General features: G+C 54.3%; 4 protein-coding genes across 4 annotated transcripts in view; 2 read left to right on the forward strand and 2 right to left on the reverse strand.

The window, feature by feature from the left end:
- LOC125910332 (myosin-6) overlaps window positions 1-2,602 on the forward strand; it is a gene marked incomplete at its 5' end in the record, with an annotated part of 26,103 nt that extends 23,501 nt beyond the window's left edge. Inside the window, 3 exons of the mRNA XM_049614104.1 lie at window positions 1,205-1,300; window positions 2,009-2,143; window positions 2,502-2,602. Of these exons, the coding sequence (XP_049470061.1) occupies window positions 1,205-1,300; window positions 2,009-2,143; window positions 2,502-2,525 (255 nt within the window). The remainder of the gene's footprint in view (window positions 1-1,204; window positions 1,301-2,008; window positions 2,144-2,501) is intronic.
- Window positions 2,603-4,815: 2,213 nt separating this feature from the next.
- Window positions 4,816-7,323, reverse strand: CMTM5 (CKLF like MARVEL transmembrane domain containing 5). The gene is made up of 5 exons (XM_049611941.1): window positions 7,036-7,323; window positions 6,012-6,164; window positions 5,431-5,523; window positions 5,149-5,233; window positions 4,816-5,048 (listed from the first exon to the last, which is right to left on the reverse strand). Exons 1-5 carry the CDS (start codon window positions 7,159-7,161, stop codon window positions 5,035-5,037), a joined length of 471 nt encoding a protein of 156 aa, XP_049467898.1. The 5' UTR covers window positions 7,162-7,323; the 3' UTR covers window positions 4,816-5,034.
- A 549-nt stretch (window positions 7,324-7,872) lies between these two features.
- IL25 (interleukin 25) lies at window positions 7,873-11,056 on the reverse strand. The gene is made up of 2 exons (XM_049613076.1): window positions 10,682-11,056; window positions 7,873-8,801 (listed from the first exon to the last, which is right to left on the reverse strand). The coding sequence occupies exons 1-2, from the start codon at window positions 10,906-10,908 to the stop codon at window positions 8,546-8,548; spliced, it is 483 nt and encodes a 160-aa protein (XP_049469033.1). The 5' UTR covers window positions 10,909-11,056; the 3' UTR covers window positions 7,873-8,545.
- Window positions 11,057-17,631: 6,575 nt separating this feature from the next.
- The window catches only part of EFS (embryonal Fyn-associated substrate), a 10,091-nt gene continuing 8,303 nt past the window's right edge, over window positions 17,632-19,419 (forward strand). Inside the window, exon 1 of the mRNA XM_049613077.1 lies at window positions 17,632-19,271. Coding sequence (XP_049469034.1) covers window positions 19,254-19,271 — 18 coding nt within the window. The 5' untranslated portion in view covers window positions 17,632-19,253. The remainder of the gene's footprint in view (window positions 19,272-19,419) is intronic.

A 19,419-nucleotide genomic window follows, 5' to 3' on the forward strand; every position in this document is an offset into this window, starting at 1 on the left:
GCATGAGGAAGAGTGAGCGTCGCATCAAGGAGCTGACCTACCAGGTGTGGGCGTGGGAGCTGCTCTAGGGGGCAGTTGAGAGCGAATGTGAAAGTGCTTCTCTAGTCCCACCTCCCAACCCACACAGGCCCCATGCACATGCACTTTCCAGGAATGCCACCCGACCCCCCGGAACCCATGTCTTGAGAAGCTATCTTTAGATTAATTTTCTTTCACATTCCCTGGAGTCAATTTGTCTTGAGTCCATGATTTTTCCTAGTGAATGCAGAACCTACCTCTACTTCCTGAAAATCTTTTAACCAGCAATTTCCTCAGGATTTTTTTTTAATAACCTAAAGTGCTACCATTAAGGCTTTAGCACAGTCCAAGGAACGCTTCTACTGGCCTGAAAGGGAGGGACATAGTGTAGCACTTTAGGGTTAAAAGTCAGAGTTGGGAAAAGACTCAGATCTTCCAAGGAGTTTCTGGAACAACAGATAGAAGGCCTTAGATAAAGAAGATCCCAAAATGTTCTAAGACCTGCATCTGCATAGCTCAGAGCTTTTGCCCTTGACCTGTTGTTTTCACAGTGTGCCTGGGAAGGAAGGACAGAGAAATGGGGTATTGATTCATTTAGTTGGATATGAGAGGCACAAGAAGGAGACACAGCTATAGAACTGCAGATGTACTGCAATCCTAAGGGCAAGTGGTATCCTAGCACATGCAATGATGTGGAGATAGGAATGATCAGGTGACAGTGATCCTGTACAGTGCCCAAATCTGACCCAGTACAATATATATACGATAGGTCAGAATGGTCTGGACTATGATAATACCCTTTGTTCTGGGTTCCTCATTAGTCCTCTCAGCTCACTCTAAAACCACTGGCCAGGAGCATCTACAGTGCTCCAGGTTGGAACTGACACAGCCCCGATGTCTCCATGTTATCAGATGAAAGAATTCTGTTTGGTTCTGGGCCCCTTCCCCCACTTCCAACTTTAGCGCTACAGCCTTCTTTGCCTTTTAGATCTGGACTGAGGACCTTGCTGTGGCCCTTTGACCTATAAGTAGCAACAGAGGTAGAATCCCCCACCCCCTCATTGACCTGGCCCATGGGAGGGAGAGGCAACTAAGGCCTAGGGAGGAAAGTGATGTATTGAGGGAGGGAACAATGATTCCACTTGCTCCTCCTCTCAATTGGCTTCTCCCATCCATCCACCCCCAGACGGAGGAGGACAAGAAGAACCTGCTGCGGCTACAGGACCTGGTGGACAAGCTGCAACTGAAGGTCAAGGCCTACAAGCGCCAGGCAGAGGAGGCAGTGAGTTCATTGTTTTCTCCACTCTCTGTCAACATACCTCTCATGTGTGAGAATTGACAGGTGTCCGCCTCAGCATGGGGACTGGACGTTCCATGTGCTCTGGGTGCTCAGAGCTATGTCAGGCACCCTGAGCAAACAAAAGCAATGCTTTTGGGTCAAATAGACCCAGGACCTGCCTACAAACTGCTTATAATCCATACACCAGTAGGCCCAAGAGAAAGCAGTGCCACTGCTAAGCAGGCCAGGGGGCCAGACAGTGCTGAAGGCTGGAAGGTGCCTATGGAATTGGGCCCAGAGAAGGACCTGACCATAGAGCAGTGGGGAGGACTCTGGGTGGGCAGCAAAGTGTGCAAATAAGGTGTTAATGCTCACATGTGTGCAGGAACCCTGCGGTTGGGAGCATCTATCAGAGTTCTGGTTGAGCAGGTGCAGTGAGGCTGGGTTCTGAAAGGAACCAGACCAGACAGTATCTAATGCATCTTGGGCAGTGGGTGGCCATGAAGGATTCTGAATTCTGGGCAAGTTGAAGAGGATGCCAAGGCAGGAGCAGGATATCCTTGGCAAAGCTGGTAGGGGAACATAGTTGGGGGTGAGAACACCAAGCCCCTAGCTCAGGGACAGGGAGTCCCTCAGATTGGGATGCTCAGTATTTCCAACCCCCGCTGCCTCTCACTTCATCCTCCCCCGCCCTAACCCCCACCCCTGCAGGAGGAGCAGGCCAATACCAACCTGTCCAAGTTCCGCAAGGTGCAGCACGAGCTGGATGAAGCAGAGGAGCGGGCGGACATCGCCGAGTCCCAGGTCAACAAGCTGCGGGCCAAGAGCCGCGACATCGGCGCCAAGGTGGGTCCCTCCTCTGGGCCCCACTAGTCACCCCATGTCAACACACCCGCCAATATCAGTGCCCCTCAGAGTGGGCACTCCTTACCCTACAGTGTGACAGACCTGGGGGTCCCACAGCTCCCATGCCTGAGAATCCCCTTCCTACTCAGAGTGGCCCGTACAGACTGGCACCTCTGAAGAAAGCCCAGTTCTGCCCCCTAAACTACAAAGACCCGCAAATGAGAACCAAGATCCCTGAGGCCAGAACCTCTCCCCCTAAAGGCATCCCCTTTAGGCCCCTAAAAGCCCTAGAGATTCTTCCCCACACCCTTCCTCCCTCTTGCCAGCTGCCCCCTCACACCTTTTATTCCTTTCTCAGCAAAAACTGCATGATGAGGAGTGACACTGCCTCTGGAACTTCATTCTTGCCAACCTGTAATAAAGATGAGTGCCAGACTCTGCCTGCTCCCTGTCCTTTCCACCGCCAGCCTAGAGCTCTTAAAGTTCCTGAAAAGAGGGAGTCCCTGTCCCTGTGTCAGAGCTGTGGGAACCAAAGCATTCCACATCTACAGAGGAGGAAGCCAAGGCCCAGAGAAGTGAGGTGTCCTCCCTGAGTCCCAGTTCTGCTCAGTCAACCATACAAGGGAGGAGAGGGAGAAATGTCAGAAGAGAAAACAAAGGCACCGGAGGGGTGAGCTAATTCTATGTGCTGGGAGACAGAATTTTAGTGTCAAAGCTGAAGCTACTCTCCACCTACCCCAGCTCTGAGGCTGCAGGGGTTACAGGTGTCCTGAGATACCCATTCCCTCCTAAATGAATTTCCCACTGACACTAGGGAGGCTCAGGGCTCGCTGGGGATGGAAGTTCATAAAAGGGTTGACACAGGCCCCTTATGAGTAACCCACAGGGTGCCCCCCACTCCCTATCATCCTCAGGCACAGTCAGCTGAGACCCAGGTCTGACCTCAGCCTCTATGGTCAGCCCCTCATCATGAGGGGATCCCGAGACACTGGAGCCAGCTGCCACTGACCCTGAATCAACAGGCACTGTGGACCAAAGCTGGGCATTGCTCGTTTTAGTTTGGCCTTCCAAACAGGCACAGATGAGCACAGGTGTATGTACAGGTGTGCACCATAGATCACACTCCCACTCTCTCTGAGCTCTCACCAGGGACAGTCTGGCCCAGGTCATACAACTGCCCAGGGGACAGACAGGGCTGGCCCCTCTCCCATTCTGCTCCAAGCAAATGCCTGCCCCCTGCTGGGCTTTATGGGCTCAGGTTCTCCTGACCATCTTCTCATCCCTTCGCCTGGCGCCCCATCTCCTGAACTGACCTGGCTAAGCCCCTCCTATGCTTCCTCTGAAGCCTTAATCCCAACCCCCCCAAGGGTGGAGAATGGACTGTGCATGGAGCCCTGAGAATGTGGAGAAACCAGAAAAATACAAAATCTGATTGGTTCTAGCTCTGGAGAGGCTGCCAGTACTGGTGAGAAGCCAGGGAGGACATGAGGACAGGAAAATCAGAGGAGTCAGACCAAGAGAGACCCATGATTATCACCGAAGGGAGCAGAGCAGTTCTTCCAGAGTTCCAAGGTTCAGCCAGGGGTTGGGGTTGGGGGCTGCATCTGGAAGGAGCACCCCAGAGAAAGGGAGTTATTTCAGGGTGGGAGCAAACCAGTGTTAGAGGTAGAGCAAGCCACTGAGCTAGGTCACGTGGGCTCTATAGGGCTATGCAGGGACATCCCAGCTGCTCTGGACTATCATGGGCCAGGCAGGGCTGATTCCTGGGCTGTGACAGGGCCTGTTCTCCAAACCCCCTTAGCCAAACTCTCCCACAGCATTTATGTGGACAGTCATGACTAGCCTGTCTCCTTCCCAGTCTGTGAGAGCTCAAGGACAGGCCCACCTGTCACTTCTGAATCCCTGGGGCCCGGCACAGGGCCTGCATACAGGAGATGCTCAGGAAATATTTGATGAGGCACTGGTAAGCTGGAAGACTGGACCCACTAGTGGAGGGAGCTGGAGATGAGGCTGGGCCATTTTTTTCCTGAGCTATAGGAGTTTAGTACAGTGTCCAGATCACCCGTACAGATAGGTGTTAGGCAAGCTGAGTTCTGGTCCTAGCTCTATCACAAGTAAAGAGGTCGCTCCCTGTGACTAGGCTTGTTTTCTCTTTTGTGAAATGAAGTCATCAGACCAGCTGATGTCTAAGGGCTCTTCCAGAGCCAGCATTTTGGGAAGTTCTGCCCTCATCTGGTGCCACAGGCTGACCTCGCTCCTGTGGCCTGTGGACCAAGTCCTTCCCACACCACAAGGGGGAGCTCTACACACACCCCAGGCAAGCACCTGGTCCCAAACCCACCAACGAACCTGGGTGTGCAGGTATGGCAGGTGGGCACTTACATGGGGAAGGCTTGTGCCTTCTCAGACACAGGACTCTGGGAACCCAGCCACCAGGCACACCGCAAAGGCCTGGCACACAGAGAATGTAGACAGGAAGTTTTGTGTTGAAGGAAGTTTTCAGCACCTTCAGTGCAGCTGCCCTTCCTCACTGCTCGGACCTGGTTGCAGAAGAGGGACCATGACCCGCTCCAGGCAGCATTTCTATGAATACTCCCTGGCTTTCCTAATCTGCCTGATTTCTGGGGAAGAAAAAGACTCACCAGTAGGATTTGAATCTTTTAATTTGGGAATGACCAGCTTCCTCCTGCCCTCCCTCCCCAAAACACCTCCTTCCTGTTGAAGCTTCATCAGAGCACTGAGCCCCACAGACAAGTATCTGGTGACTTCTCAGGCCAGAATCCATCTCTGTAGGCCTGGCTGGGAGGTAGTAGGCTGTGGGCTAGTGAAACCAAAGGAAATGTGCACTGTTGCCTTTGTCTGGCTGGGCCTGGGAGCCAGGTAGCTCAGGGTCACTGCTGGTCATCTGTGAATATGGAGGCAGGCAGGGAAGGGCATATCAGGATGGGGTAGCTGGAGCAAAGGGTAGAGGGGGCATCTTCTCTCCCCAGAGCACGGACACTCACCCTGGGTGGTCCTGGGTGCCATCTCAGTCCGGTAGATCTTGAAGGCATCATAGGCAAAGACGGAAACCAGGATGATGCCAAAAACCTGTGGGAGTAGAATCAGGGATGTCACAATAAAGGCCATTGGCCACCATCTATTAGGCAGAAGGAGATGGGTGGTATGGGGCAAGGTGTGAGCCAGAGGCCTGGGCACTGGCTTGGGCTTGTGGGGAGGCACAGAGAGTGTGCAAACACCAGCCAGAGGTCCTTAGGGCCTGGGGAGCTCTGTGGGGCTGGACTCACAAAAGCAGCAATGGCAGCTCCATCCCGGGAGGTCACAGCCGCAAAGGAGACCACCAGGAAGATGATGATGGCACTGACACAGCGGAGGAAGTCCTGGGGGGTCGGGGGTGCAGGGTCAAGGGAAGTCAGAGGGCAAGGGAACATCACCCTGAGGTTTTCCAGGCTGGTCAGCAGCTTGACCCTCAGACACTATGAATCCCTGAATGGAGATACCCCTGGACACAATATAAAGCACTTGAGAGAAAGAGAGAGAGAGACAGAGACCCCACTGCTAACCAGGGAAGGGATACAGGTGAATGCAAAGAGACCAGGACGAGAAGCCAGGCCCTGGGTGGCACAGGGCTGGGGCATGCCAGCCAGGAGGGCCAGGGCAGGGCTGGACCTGGACCTGGACCTTTGGTGAGTGGAAGAGCAACTCTAAGTGACCTGCATCCTTGTTGTCAGTGACAACAGTGAAATCAGGGTCAGGGCTGGGCCCCTTACTGACCCAGGAAAAGGAGAGAGGCTAGGAGGGAAAAGGAAAACTTAGGATTCAGAGAAGAAAGGGACCAGAATGAGGTAGGGGAGGCAGGGTCCCTCACCAGACACGGCCAGTTCAGCCGATCAAAGCGCTGATAGTACTGGGTGGCGTAGAGGAAGAGGAAAGCGAGTGTGATGAAGAACTCGAGCAGTGCTGCAGCCATGTAGGCGGAGATGGAGGCCGTGAAGCAGATGAAGATGATGAAGGTCAGGGCCTGTGGGACCAAATATGTGAAGCTTGCCAGGAAGGGGACACAGGCATGGCCAGATTTTTGCCTTCCCCTCCTGAGGAACTCCCCCAGGCTGGCCCCCACCACCCATCCTTGGAGGCCTCCCCATCTCTGGTACCGGGAGCCATACTCCAGGGCGTTTGCCCATTGAGGGAAGTCTCCAGCTTCCCACTTCCCCCTGCCCTGGATCCCAGCAACCCCAGCAGTGTGGCCCAGCTGCACTGCCCCAGGGAGCACCATTCTATGGAAACCACAAAAGAGGTGTCCTGCTAAAGCACAGGGTACAGGGTAAACTCCAGCCTCTGGAGTCATGCCCACAGCAGCCCTGCACCCCCAGAGGGACCCCCTATCCCCACTCCCAGATATCAGAAACTCCTCTAAACAAGGACCAAAACAAGGCCTTTGGTTCTATACCCAGAGACAAAGTTTAGAAGGCAGATGGACTTTAAGGGTCCCTGGGCTCTGGCAATGTAGGATGACATATATGCAATGGACTTAAGTTTACACTAAGGTCTTGCTAAGTGACAAGGGAAGATCCTTTCCTGAGAATAGATGTTCATGGGGAGCAGACAACAGATACAGTGGGAGTGCAGAAAGTCTGCCCTTTTATGTCCGGTCTAACTTCAGTTCTTCCTGCTGCACCTAAACCTGCTGTAACTGCCTTCAGATGGAGAGGCAGCAAGAAGGCAGGGTAGGAGGTGAGGGCAGGGCAGCTGGGGAGAGCAGGGGTGTCCAGAAAGCCTGGGAAAGGAGGCGGCTGAGGAGTGAGCCCAGTGGGGGCCCTGGGACGGGGAGAGGGAGGAGTGGGATAACACTGGGAGAGATTGAGGCGCCAGGTTGGGGAGGTGGCTGTTACCAGCTCAGTTTCCAGCAAGATGCCTTTGAGGGAGGAGAGGAAGGTCTTGTCCACGGCGAAGCCCTGGAGCACTGCAGCTGCCCCCTCTTCGGGGGGCCGGTCCCGGCGATCCCGAGCACTGAGCATCTCTGTGGGGCCCACCAGGCACAGCCCCCACTGCCACCAGCCCGGGAAGGGAACTGGGAAGACGGAAACCTGGAGAGATGGGGAAGCAAACAGGAGCAGGGAGGCACTTGGAGAAACCTGAAAGAGAAGTGGGCAGGCTGGCTGTGGGGCCGCAGGGAGGCTTGCCCAGATGGGTCTTCTCCCAGCTGCCCAGAGTGCCCCTGCTGGGGCCTGCAACAGCCCCCCAGGAAGCACATGGGGAGGGGTGGGGCGGGGCAGGGAGGAGTGGTCAGCCTTCCCCTTACTGGAGCCCAACCCCGCCCAGAGAAAGGGGGGGGGAAGGAGGAGGTCCACAAAGAAACCGGAGGAGCCAGGTGGTGAGCCGAGAAATGGGCTAGACTAGGAGCCCCCCAAGGACCCGGGCCTGAAGAAGTTTGCATCCCCCTCCCCTAACTCCTCTCTTCCTGGCTGTCCTTTCTCCCTTTTCCTTTTAGGGATGGTGGGAGCTGGAGCCCGGCCCAGGCAGCACCCCCCAGGACCAGGCTGTAGCAGCCAAGACTGAGGACAAAGGCAGATTGTTGGGGGGACAAGGGGGCGCTGTGTGCCTGCTGCAGTGCCTCAATGGGCCTCTGTCTTTCCAGCATGCCAGGAGGGCAGACTGACCCCCACCCCAGTGTTCAGGGGTAGGCCAGGGAGCCAGAGAAGGGGAGGGATGGGAGGCCACAGCAGAAACTCTGGAAGGCAGAAGAACAGGGCAGTAGGTAAGGGCTGACGGTGGGGAAGAAAAAGAACCAGGCTGGGGAGCTTGGTGTTCAGGCACCAGGGACGCCAAGACAATTTAGGCCATTTTAAATACAGATTATTTATTTGGATAAATGTCTCCACGCTCAATAGCAGCCTCTTCCTCAGAGCCTAGTAACTGAACCAAGGTATGTGCAAAGGAGATGCTCACTGAGTGTTGGATGGATGGATGCATGCATGGAGGCATGGAGGCATGGATGGACAGATGAACGAACAAATGAAATGAGGGCCTCTCCACTGACAACAAGGAAAGTAGCAAGAAAGTGCTTGTGCTGTGCCAGGGCAGCTGGGGATGGGAGAAAAGGAAGAGATGGGGGTGGCGGCCTCCAGAAACGAGGAGGGCCTTTATGACCTTTCCCAAGAGGAAATGCAGGATGCTCTCTTTTAGCGGCCATAAACAGCTCCATTGCTTCACCCTGCATTTCCCATCCACTCCAAATGGTGAAACGTGCGGATCCCCCCAAAGTCCTCCACCCTGTCCCACAATCCTGCTGCTCCTGTAGTGTTTTGTAAGGGTTGAGCATTCGGGTTCCTGGCTCACCATGGCAGGTGGTCATGCACCCAGTTCCAGTGTTCCACCCGGGAACCAGCTATGGGCACATGACTAGGCCATCACTCGGGGCCGCACACACACACAAGCCAAGGAGACGCGGTAGAGCCTTTGTTCCAAGCAGTAGCCATCACGGGTACCCTGCTCCCCAGGGCATGGCCGCCGGTAGAAGACAGTCTGGTTGTGGTAGAGCAACTCCGAGTTGCCCAGGGGGTCCATGCGGGAGCCAGTCTGTAGGCTGACACAGTGTGGACACAGGCAACGGGCGTGGTACAGGTCCTGAGGGAGCCGGTTCAAGTCCCTGTCCAACCTGTGGGGGTGGCACTCATCAGACTCTGGAGGGAGACTGGCTGGGCAGACAGGGGATGGGCCGGAAGCAGGGAGGTCCCAACGTGGAAATGTAGCGAGGCAGGCCTGGCTGTTTGTCTCAGCTCTTGCACCCACCTGCTTAGTGACTTTAAGCAAGTCACCCCCTCCTCTCTGGGATTTGTTTCACCCCCTGTAAGTGAGGATCGGGGAAAGAAGAGTGGTTTTCTGGTCCTGGGAGCCCTTGCAGAGGCAGGGGAAGGCTAGCAGCCTCCACCAAACAGGCTCTGCTTCCATCTGATAGTCTTGCTGGGCTCAGGCATGAGGTTTCTTTTTGTAATTGTCATTACACTTTCAGCGTTCTTTTATAAAGTAAAAACTGCTCTTACGTCCAAGTATTAAAAAAACTGTAAAGTTCACTGTCTCCCTACCAGTCCCACTCCCCAGAGGGAGCCACTGTCAACCATTTTCTGCACATCCTTCCAGACACTTTTCATGCATATATTATAAACACACATAAGCGAGCATGGTAACACTTATTTACTCATTCTGAAAGGATTCTGTGGCCAAAACAAGACTTGAAAAGTAGATGCTCCAAAGGTCTGAGACTCCCAAAGGCTAGCAGGAAACAGTCGCTCGGTTGTAAGGCCATTCTCCTACAGACAAGCCCTCCCGAGCTGGGGCTCAGCTGGCACAGCATTTCCCAGAGTAGGTTCCCTCATAACTACCCTGCAAGAAAAGAGGCCTGTGGCCAAATGAGTTTGGGAAATACTGAATTTATGTCTTCTTTTCCACAGACTTCTTGCAACCTTTAACGCTCTGAGCACATTATGAATCTCTGAGGGGTGAGGGCTCAAGCAGCTTTTCCCACACTTAACTGTCATCATTAATTTCTGATTAATGTGGGACGAGTATCGCAAAGAACACTTTGGGGAAGATCAGCCACGTAGTCTTCAGGGGGTCATGGCCTCCAAACAAGGGGTCTGGACCCCAGCCAAGTCAGCCATCGGGCACCCAGCCTCCCCAAAGGGGCTCCCACCTCTTTTGGATTTAGCCCAGGACCCAGCCAGACTTCTAAGACCACTTCAAAGCATGGTGACCTGCAGTCTCCTCCCTGGATCTGGTCTCAATCAAAGCTGACCTTCTCCCTTCCCCCTGAACTTGTCCACCCATCCCAGAGTTACATTTATGGGGAATGGGAACACAGACGCCCCAAGAAGACACAGTATAGAGATCCCTTAAGCCCTAATTTTTAATATATTGTTTTGTTGTCCTGATTTAAGTGCTCCCTAATATTTTTTACATCGTGGCACAAATAGAAAATTTTAATATATGTGTAGCACACCGAATGAAAGAGTAAGACTGCCCATAATCAAAGGTTCAACCGACTGAGTAGCTCAGGCAGTTGCACATCCGGCTTTTGATTCCGGCTCAGGTCATGATCCCAGGGTTGTGGGATCAAGTCCCGAGTGGGACTCTGCACTCAGTATGGAGGCTGCTTAAGACTCTTTCCCTCTCGCTCTGTCTCTGTCTCTCCCTCTGCTCCTCTCCCTTATGTGTGCGCTCTCGAAAAGAAAAGAAAAGAAAAGAAAAGAAAAGAAAAGAAAAGAAAAGAAAAGAAAAGAAATAAAAGAAAAGAAAAGGAAAGGAAAGAAAAGAAAAGAAAAAAGAAAAGAAAAAGCTGAGCTTTGAAATCTTGGGTAATTGGCTATCACCCAATAAGAGTCAGAGCTACCCAGACTAGGCCTTGTGAAACACTCAAATCTTTATGGAGTCTCAGATAAAAAGGGGCAGGCAGGCTGGAATTGTGTGGAACTCCCCAGACCCTCGCATATACTCTGACAGGCACACATGCAAGAATTTGGGAGGGGGCTGCAGACTCACTCATATCTCCAGGGGGAGATAGACCTGCTGTTGAGGGGTCCATCTTCACTGGCCCTGCAGGATTCTAGGGGGTGGATGAGGCTAGCGCTCTCTGGCGGGGTCATGAGCACAGTGTTCTGCGTCAGCCATTCATGAGTGGGGTTCTGCCCTTTGCTGGGGCAGCAGCTGGACCAGTGGATGCAGTCCTTCTTGATCCGAATACTGAGGGTATGGGTTCCCATGGCCATTACCAAGAACACGATCACCTATAGGAAAAGGCCAGTAAGAGACCTGCTCTCAACTAATCTGGGTACTCCTTCCCCAGCTGTTCCCAGTTGAGATCCTGGTTTCCAGCTCCACCTGATCCCCAGCCCCAAACCCAGAGCCTGGCCTCTCTCCGCCCACAGCAACATCTCAGCACCTGCCAGGCCCCCTTGCACTCACCTGGTTCATGATGGATGCTGCTCGCTCAGCCAAGGTTCTGCACTGGCTGACAGGTGGGGCCTTGTGGAAGCAGGCTGACTGGAGCAGCTTGGGCGTCCTGGTTTTATTTTCAGCAAACCTGTTTTGTTTATTCAAATTTATTTCCACAACCTTTTGGAGGGAGTGACCTGACATTAAAAAACAAAACAAAATCAAAAAACCCTGAAAGTGTTTTCAAAAGCTGCTCAAATGCCATCTGCATGGAAGTTATAATTCACATCACACCTTGATAGCCTATTTGGGACACTTTGTTCTTTGCACCTTTCCTGGCATGGGGTCAAAGTAATGGTATTCTGCTATTCTGGGCATTGAGAACTGGCATTATGGGAATTTCCCTGGCTGGCTTGGTACTCCAAATTAGGGAACATCATCTGGTTTGTCTTCAGAAAGCCTCATTTCCATGCTCCCACCCAGGGCCTTGTCTTCACCATTCCCTTTCTTCTCAGACAGCCTCCTGATCACTCACTTCAGGGAACCTTTCCCTCTCTCTCTGTTGACCCTCAACCCTTCTGTTCTCTGACCTTCAATGACCTTCCTCACCTTCAATGACCCCAACTTCTAGGACCCTCATCATCTAAGATTTCTTCCTTGTTGTACATTACCCACTCCCTAACTTCCCCTCGCCCTCTCCAGTAGCTGCCCCACCCCCCCATCCCACCCTTCCCTGAACTCCTCTGGGCCAGGGATACAGGTCTAACCCCACAGGACTGCCAGGAATACCCTGACCCCATCAGTTTATTGACTGGATGCTCAGGGTCTGATGGAAGAAGATGTAGGTGGTTGCTTCCATTGCATAAATGAGAAGGTGAGGCCAGGAAGAGAAAGGGCTCGGTAATTAACAGCCTCACTAAGACCCAACATGAGGTCCCACCTCCAGAACAGATCTGCCCCTACCCCCACTCACAGGGCATTGGGGACAAAGGCCATAGCAATGTTAGCTGCCCCTCTCAGGCAATAGGGCAAGCCCACCCAGCCTCAGCCCACCCCCAGCTCCCTGGGCCACTGGGGGAGCATGTGTGCTCAGAAATGCTTTAACTAGACCTGATCGCAAAGACATGGGTCAGCCAGGGGTCACCCCTCCTGGGATACACTGCATTGAGAGCAGGCCACCTACTTCCCTCCGGGTCTTTTCCCTCCATCCTTGCCCATCGACCCCCCTCATCCCCCACACCCACAACCCCCCCAACCCCAACACACTCATACACAGACATGGTCTCTAGAATGATGTTTTCTGATTTGCATGTGCTTTCCCTTAGAAAATACTCCTCTAGTAACCAGGGACTCAGAAAATAAACAAAGGGAACCAGGAAGAACTTAAACTGCAGAATGAGGAGGAATCCTTCAAATGTTGTAGGGCAGAGCAGCCCCAAAGCAGAGGAGTGATGAGGACAGGGGGCAGTCTGGAAAATTGGGAGAAGCTGTGCTGGTGGTTTGGGGGAAGCCTGGAATTAGGGGTGAGGTGGGAACTTAGGGGAAATAGGTGGTGGCTGGGAGAGCAGGAGCTCTTAGGAAAAGCACTGAGGCCAGGAACACATCACCCCGCTCCCATTGACCCACTGTCTGCGCTATGCTCCCTGACGCCCTCTCATTTCTGCATGCCACTGGCCTCAGCTCCTGTGTGTCACGTGCCAGGATGGTGCCAAGCTTTGTACATGCACCAGCTCATTTTATCCTTACAATAAGACCATGAGGTGGAAACTATAATCCCCATATTACAGATGAGAAAGCTAAGACTCAAAGAAATTTAGTAATCTACCTAAGCTTGCATAGTTAGGGAGCGGCAGAGCTGGCTTTCCACTCCAGCCCTGAGCAACTCCAAACCTAATCTCCTGGCATGGAGATGACACACTGTGCTGACACCCAGTAAGCTGCAAATGGATGAGAAGCCCACGCAGCAGTATGTGCTTTCCTACTTACCCAGGCTTGGGCCAGGACAGGTCTCACTTGAACCTGCCAGAGGCCATGGGATGTTCCTGCCCACTCAGGCACTCAGCCCTGCTGTCTGGGATCCACTGCTCTAGCTCCTTATTCCTCAGAATTTGGTCTGGCACATGGCCACCAGGGTGGCTTTTGGTGTTCCTGAGAAACCCCCAACCCCAGAAAAGGCTCTGAGGGTGCACTACCCTCCCACGAGCGCTGGATTCCTCTGGGTGTCCCCCAAACCAATCACAACCACAGGCCTGACATTGGCCCAGATCTTCCCATCTTGGCCCTGTCCAGGAAGGGGTGCTCGAAAGAGCTGGAAGTGATCCCAGCTACTTGTTTCACTTATTTATGCTGCAAAAGACCCCCATTACCCTTCAGGAGAAGCCTTTGGGGTGTTCCCCTACCTCTGTACCAGGATGTCCTCTGAGGAAACCCCTAAAAGGCAGAGGGGGCCCCCTCCAAGCACACAGTCGCCCCTCAGGTTGGCCTTTCCCCCACTATGATGATCGGTTCTGACCTGAGAACCTGTGCTCTGAGTCACACACACCCCACCCCTCTGGTTTGCTCAGCCTCTGCCCTTATCTCAGTAGCAGCTCTGTGAGACTCCTTAGGGTGATCCCCTGCCATGAGAAACATTTTCCAGAGGGTTTTCCTCCTGGGGTAACTAGTTTTGGAATCCCTGAGTCACTTCAGCTTCCAGGGAATCCTTGGGGGTGTGGGGAGAAAGGGGTGGCAATGGGAAGAATGCTGGAGGCGGAAACAAAGGAAAGTTCACCTCACACCTGTCCTCACCTGCCTGGGCCCAACTGGCAGCCAGGAGGGGTTGGCTGAGTCCCTGGGAAGAGGGATCAGCACCCAGAAGGAAAGGGCAGGGGAGATGTAATGGAACATATCCCCACCTTTGGCCAAGAAAAGCTCTGGGGGCTTTCAGAAAGCTAGAATGGGACTCTCCTGCCCTTTCGCAAAAAGACATCCCAGTCCTCACCTGCTGCCTTGAAGTCCTGACACTGCCTCTGGTCATTTCTTGATTTTAGGTCCTCTCTGGACCATTCTGCTCATTTGTAGAAGGGTTTTTGTTTTTTGTTTTTGAGGGGGTAACCTGGTTGAACACAAAAGCGCCAACCAACTCAGCTGCTCTGGACCCCAGCTCCTGAAATAATGCTGAAACCACAGGACTCAGCAGAGTCTGCTGAGGCTCATCTGCACACATCTGATGTGAGGTAGGGGCATTGGTCGTTAAAATGCTGAAATGCTTCTGCCCCTGCTGGTAAATGCATGCTGTCCTCAGCCCAGGGGGTGGGGGTGCATTCTATATCACAACCTGCCTGTGATCCAGCAACTGAATGCCTGGCCCAGATGGGGGTCTCCAGAATACTGCTCCCGTGTCCTGATTAGTAAGTGATAATGGTACTGGTTGCTACCTATTTATACTATCCCTTTAGGTACAAAAATGTTTAGGCTTAGGAGCCTGCCTTCAAAGAGAACCTCGTCTGGCCTGGGCGACACGTGGAAAATCAAGGTGAGCTGGACCCAGCAAGTCCCTCCCCCAGCCCAGCACTGATGCCTGCCCATGGAGGGCCCTGGGCTTACTCAGATTTGTTCTACAGTCATGGCTGCCCTGTTCATTCATCCACTCACTAGCTATTTATTGAGCACCTACTATATGCCAGCCACTATTCTAAATGCTAACAGGAATGCAGAGGAGGACAAGCCAGATAAGTTCTCTGCCTCATGAAGGTTACGTTTTAGGAGGAGACGGATGATAAACAAGGCAACAAGATAATTTCGGATAATTAGTGCTACGAAGAAAATGAAACAGTGTTATGAGCTAGAGGGCTGAGGGGGATGGAAGAAGGGGGCTGCTTTAACTTCGGAAGCCAGGGAAAGCCATTCTGAGAATGCAGAATTTGACATGATGATGGAAAGCATGTGGGGGAAGAGTGGTCTAGGCAGAGGCAGCAGGACATGCAGAGTCCTAGAGGTGGGAAAGAGCTTGGCATATTTGAGAAACAGAAAGGACAATGTGGATAGAAAACGAAGGATAAGGGGGAGGGTGGGATGAGATAAGGTAAAGAGGTAGGCAGGGGCCAGATCACACAAGGTCTTCCAGGTTGTGGTAGAGCATTTGGACTTTATTCCAAGGTAAGGGGGAAGGTACTGACTGGATTCGAGTATGATCTATGTGAGGTAAGTTTCTCAAGGGCACGCACGGTTTCCTTGACCTTCTGCTGCCCCCATAGGGCTGCCATCAAATAACAATAATAATAGTTGCTTTTACCCAACATTTACACAACATGGGCCAGGTACTGTTCTCAGGAATTTCTTTTTATTTTTTTTAATGTTTATTTATTTTTATTTTTGAGAAGGAGAAAGAGGCGGGGGGGGGGCGGGGGGGAGAGGGAGACAGAGAATGCCAAGTAGACTCCATGCTGCCAACACAGAGCCCGATGTGGGGCTGGACCCCATGAACTCTAAGATCGTGACCTGAGCTGAAATCAAGAGTTGGATGCTTAACAAACTGAGTCGTCCAGGTGCCCTTTTTTTAGGAATTTCTTAACCTCACAACAAGCCTGATGCTATTGGTTCCATTATTATCCCCACTTTATAGACAGGGAACCAGAGGCTCCAAGAGCCTTGGCTCCATGCCAAGGTCACTAACTAGTGTTGAAACCAGGAGTAGAATACAGGCAATCTGGGTGCTGTGGGGTCCAAAGAGAGGAGAACTGGAAGAATTCTTGAGCGCCTGAGTTTTGAGCAGCAAGAGGAGTAAAAACAGGTCAAGGAAGTCATGGTGTGGGATGGAAGAGACTAGCAGTTGGCCCTGCTGGGAAGGGGAGAGAAGCTGGGGCCCAGAAAGCCAGATGAAGGGGTTCCTTCCTTTCTGCCCCTCGAATATGACCAGGGTAAGCCCTGAAGCTGAGGGCTCAGCGGCCTGAGGCTGTTGCCCAACCAGGGTCTAACTGCCAGCCTGGGTTTTCTCCAACCTTACCTGGAGCCCAGAGCTCTCCCTGAAGAAGGTAGAATCGCCTTAAACCTCTGCAAAGGAGAAGGCAAAGATGAGATAAGGACAGAGAAAGGCTCTTCCTGGCCTCAACAAAAAAACACTTCCAATTTTCATGAAAGTAAAGTGGGGGGTGGGGGGGGGCAGCAAGATGAAGAAAAGTCATGGAGGGAGATCTTTGCCCCAGGCATTTTACATATATTTGCTCTTCACCAAAGACACTGTTACAGATGAGGACCTGAGACTCAGAGATGTTATATAACTTGGCCAAAATCACATAGCTAATAAAACAGGATTCATTCTTGAGTCTCACAAGCTACATTCCATGCCTGAGCACTCCAGAAGCATATTCTTATTTTCCTGCAGGTTTGTACTCTGCTCCCCCGTCATCTACATTTATTTCCCCAGGCACTGAACTACAGGCAGTGAGCCCCAATGCCTGCCTCCCAAACCGCCATTCTGCCTGGTCCTAGCACTTCTCTTCTGCCTAGTCTTCTGACCTTCATCTATTTCTCCTTGTGCCTGAGCATTCATCTTTGGGAATTGGATTTTCTGCCCACTTCCATCTTGGGCCCCCATTTGCCTTGACAGTCCTCTGGGCAGAGCATACCAAGTCACTCCCCAGCAGCTGAATGTCTGTGTTCCAGGCATCCAGGACCCCCAGGGCTGGGGTCTGGAGGAGATTGGATGGGGCTGGAGCTGGGATGGGGAGCTCTCCCTTCAGATGCATCTGGAAATTTATAAGTTCCTCTACTGCCCTAAGGGCATCTAAGTCTGTTTGGAGTTCCCAGGCCCACCCATAGGTCTGCACCTAACTCTGAGCCAAGACCAGAACAGAATCTCTTCCTAACCCACCCTATAGGTCCCACAGGGCTCTTCACAGGTGCCCAGGTGACAGGGAGGGGGAGCCAGGCCAGGTATCCCCCTCCCCTCCTAGGAAATGTCTGGATGTGTGGGCCTGTGGAATGTGAGGAGAGAAGGAGGGAGCCTCCGGTTCACAAAGGGCCTTAAATTAGACTTCTGATGTTATCTACAAATGAAGTTATACCTAGAGTCATTGTCTGCTTTATGTATTTGAAGTGTTAATTTGTTAAATGTAAACACTGAAAATCTACTACAGCTTTTTAATCCTGTTTAGCATCTAATTTTTTTAAATACTAGGAATCTCAAAAATGGAAGAAGGAAGGCTCCCTTCCAGCCTAAGAGGCCTTGAGGTGTGTCTCAATAGGAAGAAGCAGGAGGTAGGGGTAGCTGGAGGGAACAGCACACACTAAGGAGTAGTAATAGATCAGGAGAGGTGTGGGAACCCAAGAACCCTGTTCTTGCAGCTGATCCCAGCTCCTCTGAAAGAGGTCTGCCCTTTCGTGCCCGCAGTCCGCACTCCTGCTCCGCGTGGTAGCAGAGTGAGCCAGAGTGAGGGCGGTGGACAGGCCCAGACTGGCAGAGAAGTGTAAGAGCCGCACAACCCGCCAGCCTGCAGCTCTGGGACCAGGCTCATGTTCTCTCGCCAGGGCCAGAATCCATGTCCAGCCTCAGCTCCCCGTCCTTGTCCCCCGCAAGAACGGCCCGTCACCCCTGCCACCCCTGCGGTGGTAACGCCGAGAGAGAAGAGACGCTCCGCTGTGGACCCCAGAAAAGAGAAGGAGCGCGCTCCCTCCCAAGGGAAAGACAGATGTGGGGCTCACGAAAGGGAGGCAGACAGCGGCGCGGGGCTGGCCGGGCAGAGCGGGGGCGTGGCGGGATGAGGGAAGCTCCCGGGAGAAAGCAGACCACACCACCGGGAGGTCCTCCGCGACGGAGAGAGGAAGAGGCGCCGCGTACAGGGCCCGGGAGGGGGCGTGCAGTTTGGCCCGAGGGTCCCGAGCTGAAACTCAACACCCGCCTTTGGAGGGATCGTCCTCCTTTCTCCTCCGCCCCTTCCCTTCCCCTCCCTTTTCCCCTCCCTCCTTTCTTTTAATCCCCAGGACTGAGTCCCGCGCCGGAGCTGAGAGGGCCCGAGGGGAGGAGGAAGAAACTGCCCTGAGAGGGAGCCAGGAGCCCGGGAAGGGGAGGGAAGGGGAACCGCGCGTGGGGGCTGAGCTCGAAGGCCACGCGCGACCCCCCGGAGCCTTCGCAGCCCCTTCAGTGTTCCCCCTACCCACTCCAGGCGAGTCCACAGGACCCTGGCCCCTGCTCCTCCTTCGCCTTCTCTGTGCTGCTTCCTTTGCTTTGTGGCTTTCCTCTCCGTCCCCAGAGACACCTGGGAGCTGCCCAGAGCTCCGCGGCGCGCCGAGGGGCCCTGCCGGGGGTGCGCGTGAGCGGGCTGAGGTGTGGCGGCGCGCGGGTGGGCCCCGAGACGGCGCGAGGAAGGCCGTCCCGCCCCTTCGGGCCGAGCCCGCGTGCGGGGAGCGAGGTTCCGTCGCGGCGCCCCCCCAGCCCCTGGCGTCCTGAGGGAGAGTGTGCGTGAGTGTGAAGCCGCCTCGCCGCGGGGGGTGAGAGTGTCTGGGCCGAACGCAAACACTCGGTCAACGCAGCCCAACGGCCACGCTCTCGGAGGCCTTCGGCGCCAGCCTGGCCTTCTTTCGCCAACTTGGGCGAGTTTGAAGAGGGGCGAACGTCTCAGCGCTCGCTCGCCCCACCCCCTCGCAGCCGGGCCGCCGCAGGGTCCCGGGCCGCCCCGACCACAGCCCTGGGAGCACCGCTCTCCGCCGCGGCCCCCGGGTGGCGAGGGTTGGCCTCTGAACTCGCTCGTCCAGCCCAACCGCTTCTGCGGCTTCTCCCAGCCCTCGGGGCCGTCCTGAGCGGCCTGGCGAGTCGTCGAGCGCGGCCCCAGCTCCCGCCTCCTCGCCTGCCCCAGCTCTGGGTGGGAGCTTTCGGCCCATGCAGACCCGGGGTCCCTCCGCGGCCTAGGGCAGGCAGCTCCGGGGGCCTGGCCAACCCCGTGGCCCCCGGGACAGCACGGAGCGCGCGCCCTTGGATGAGGTCCCGCAGCGACGCCCCGGCCCGCCCCGCTCCTCCTCCTGCCCGGCCAAGCTGCCTCCCATTTGGGGAGTTTTGTGGGCTTTCTTTCTCCTCCTCCAACCTCCGCAGAGGCCACGACTCAGGCGCCGCAGCCGGGGGCCGCCTCCATGGTGCGGGTCGGCCGCTGCTGAACTCAGCGAAACCGAGCCTGGCCTGGAGAAGGCCACACAGGAGGCCAAGGCCATGGCCATAGCCACGTCGGTGAGTCCACCAGGGAAAGGAGGATGCGGGCTATTGGCCTCCACGGTCTGCCCTGCACTCCTGTCACTTTTATTTCTGCTTTCTCTTTGTCTCTCTCCCTGGGCCCTTTCTCCTCCGGGAGGCTGTGTCTCTCTCCCCCCCACCCCCC

This window comes from Panthera uncia (assembly GCF_023721935.1).
Source record: "Panthera uncia isolate 11264 chromosome B3 unlocalized genomic scaffold, Puncia_PCG_1.0 HiC_scaffold_1, whole genome shotgun sequence".
In the NCBI taxonomy this organism is placed as follows: domain Eukaryota; kingdom Metazoa; phylum Chordata; class Mammalia; order Carnivora; family Felidae; genus Panthera; species Panthera uncia.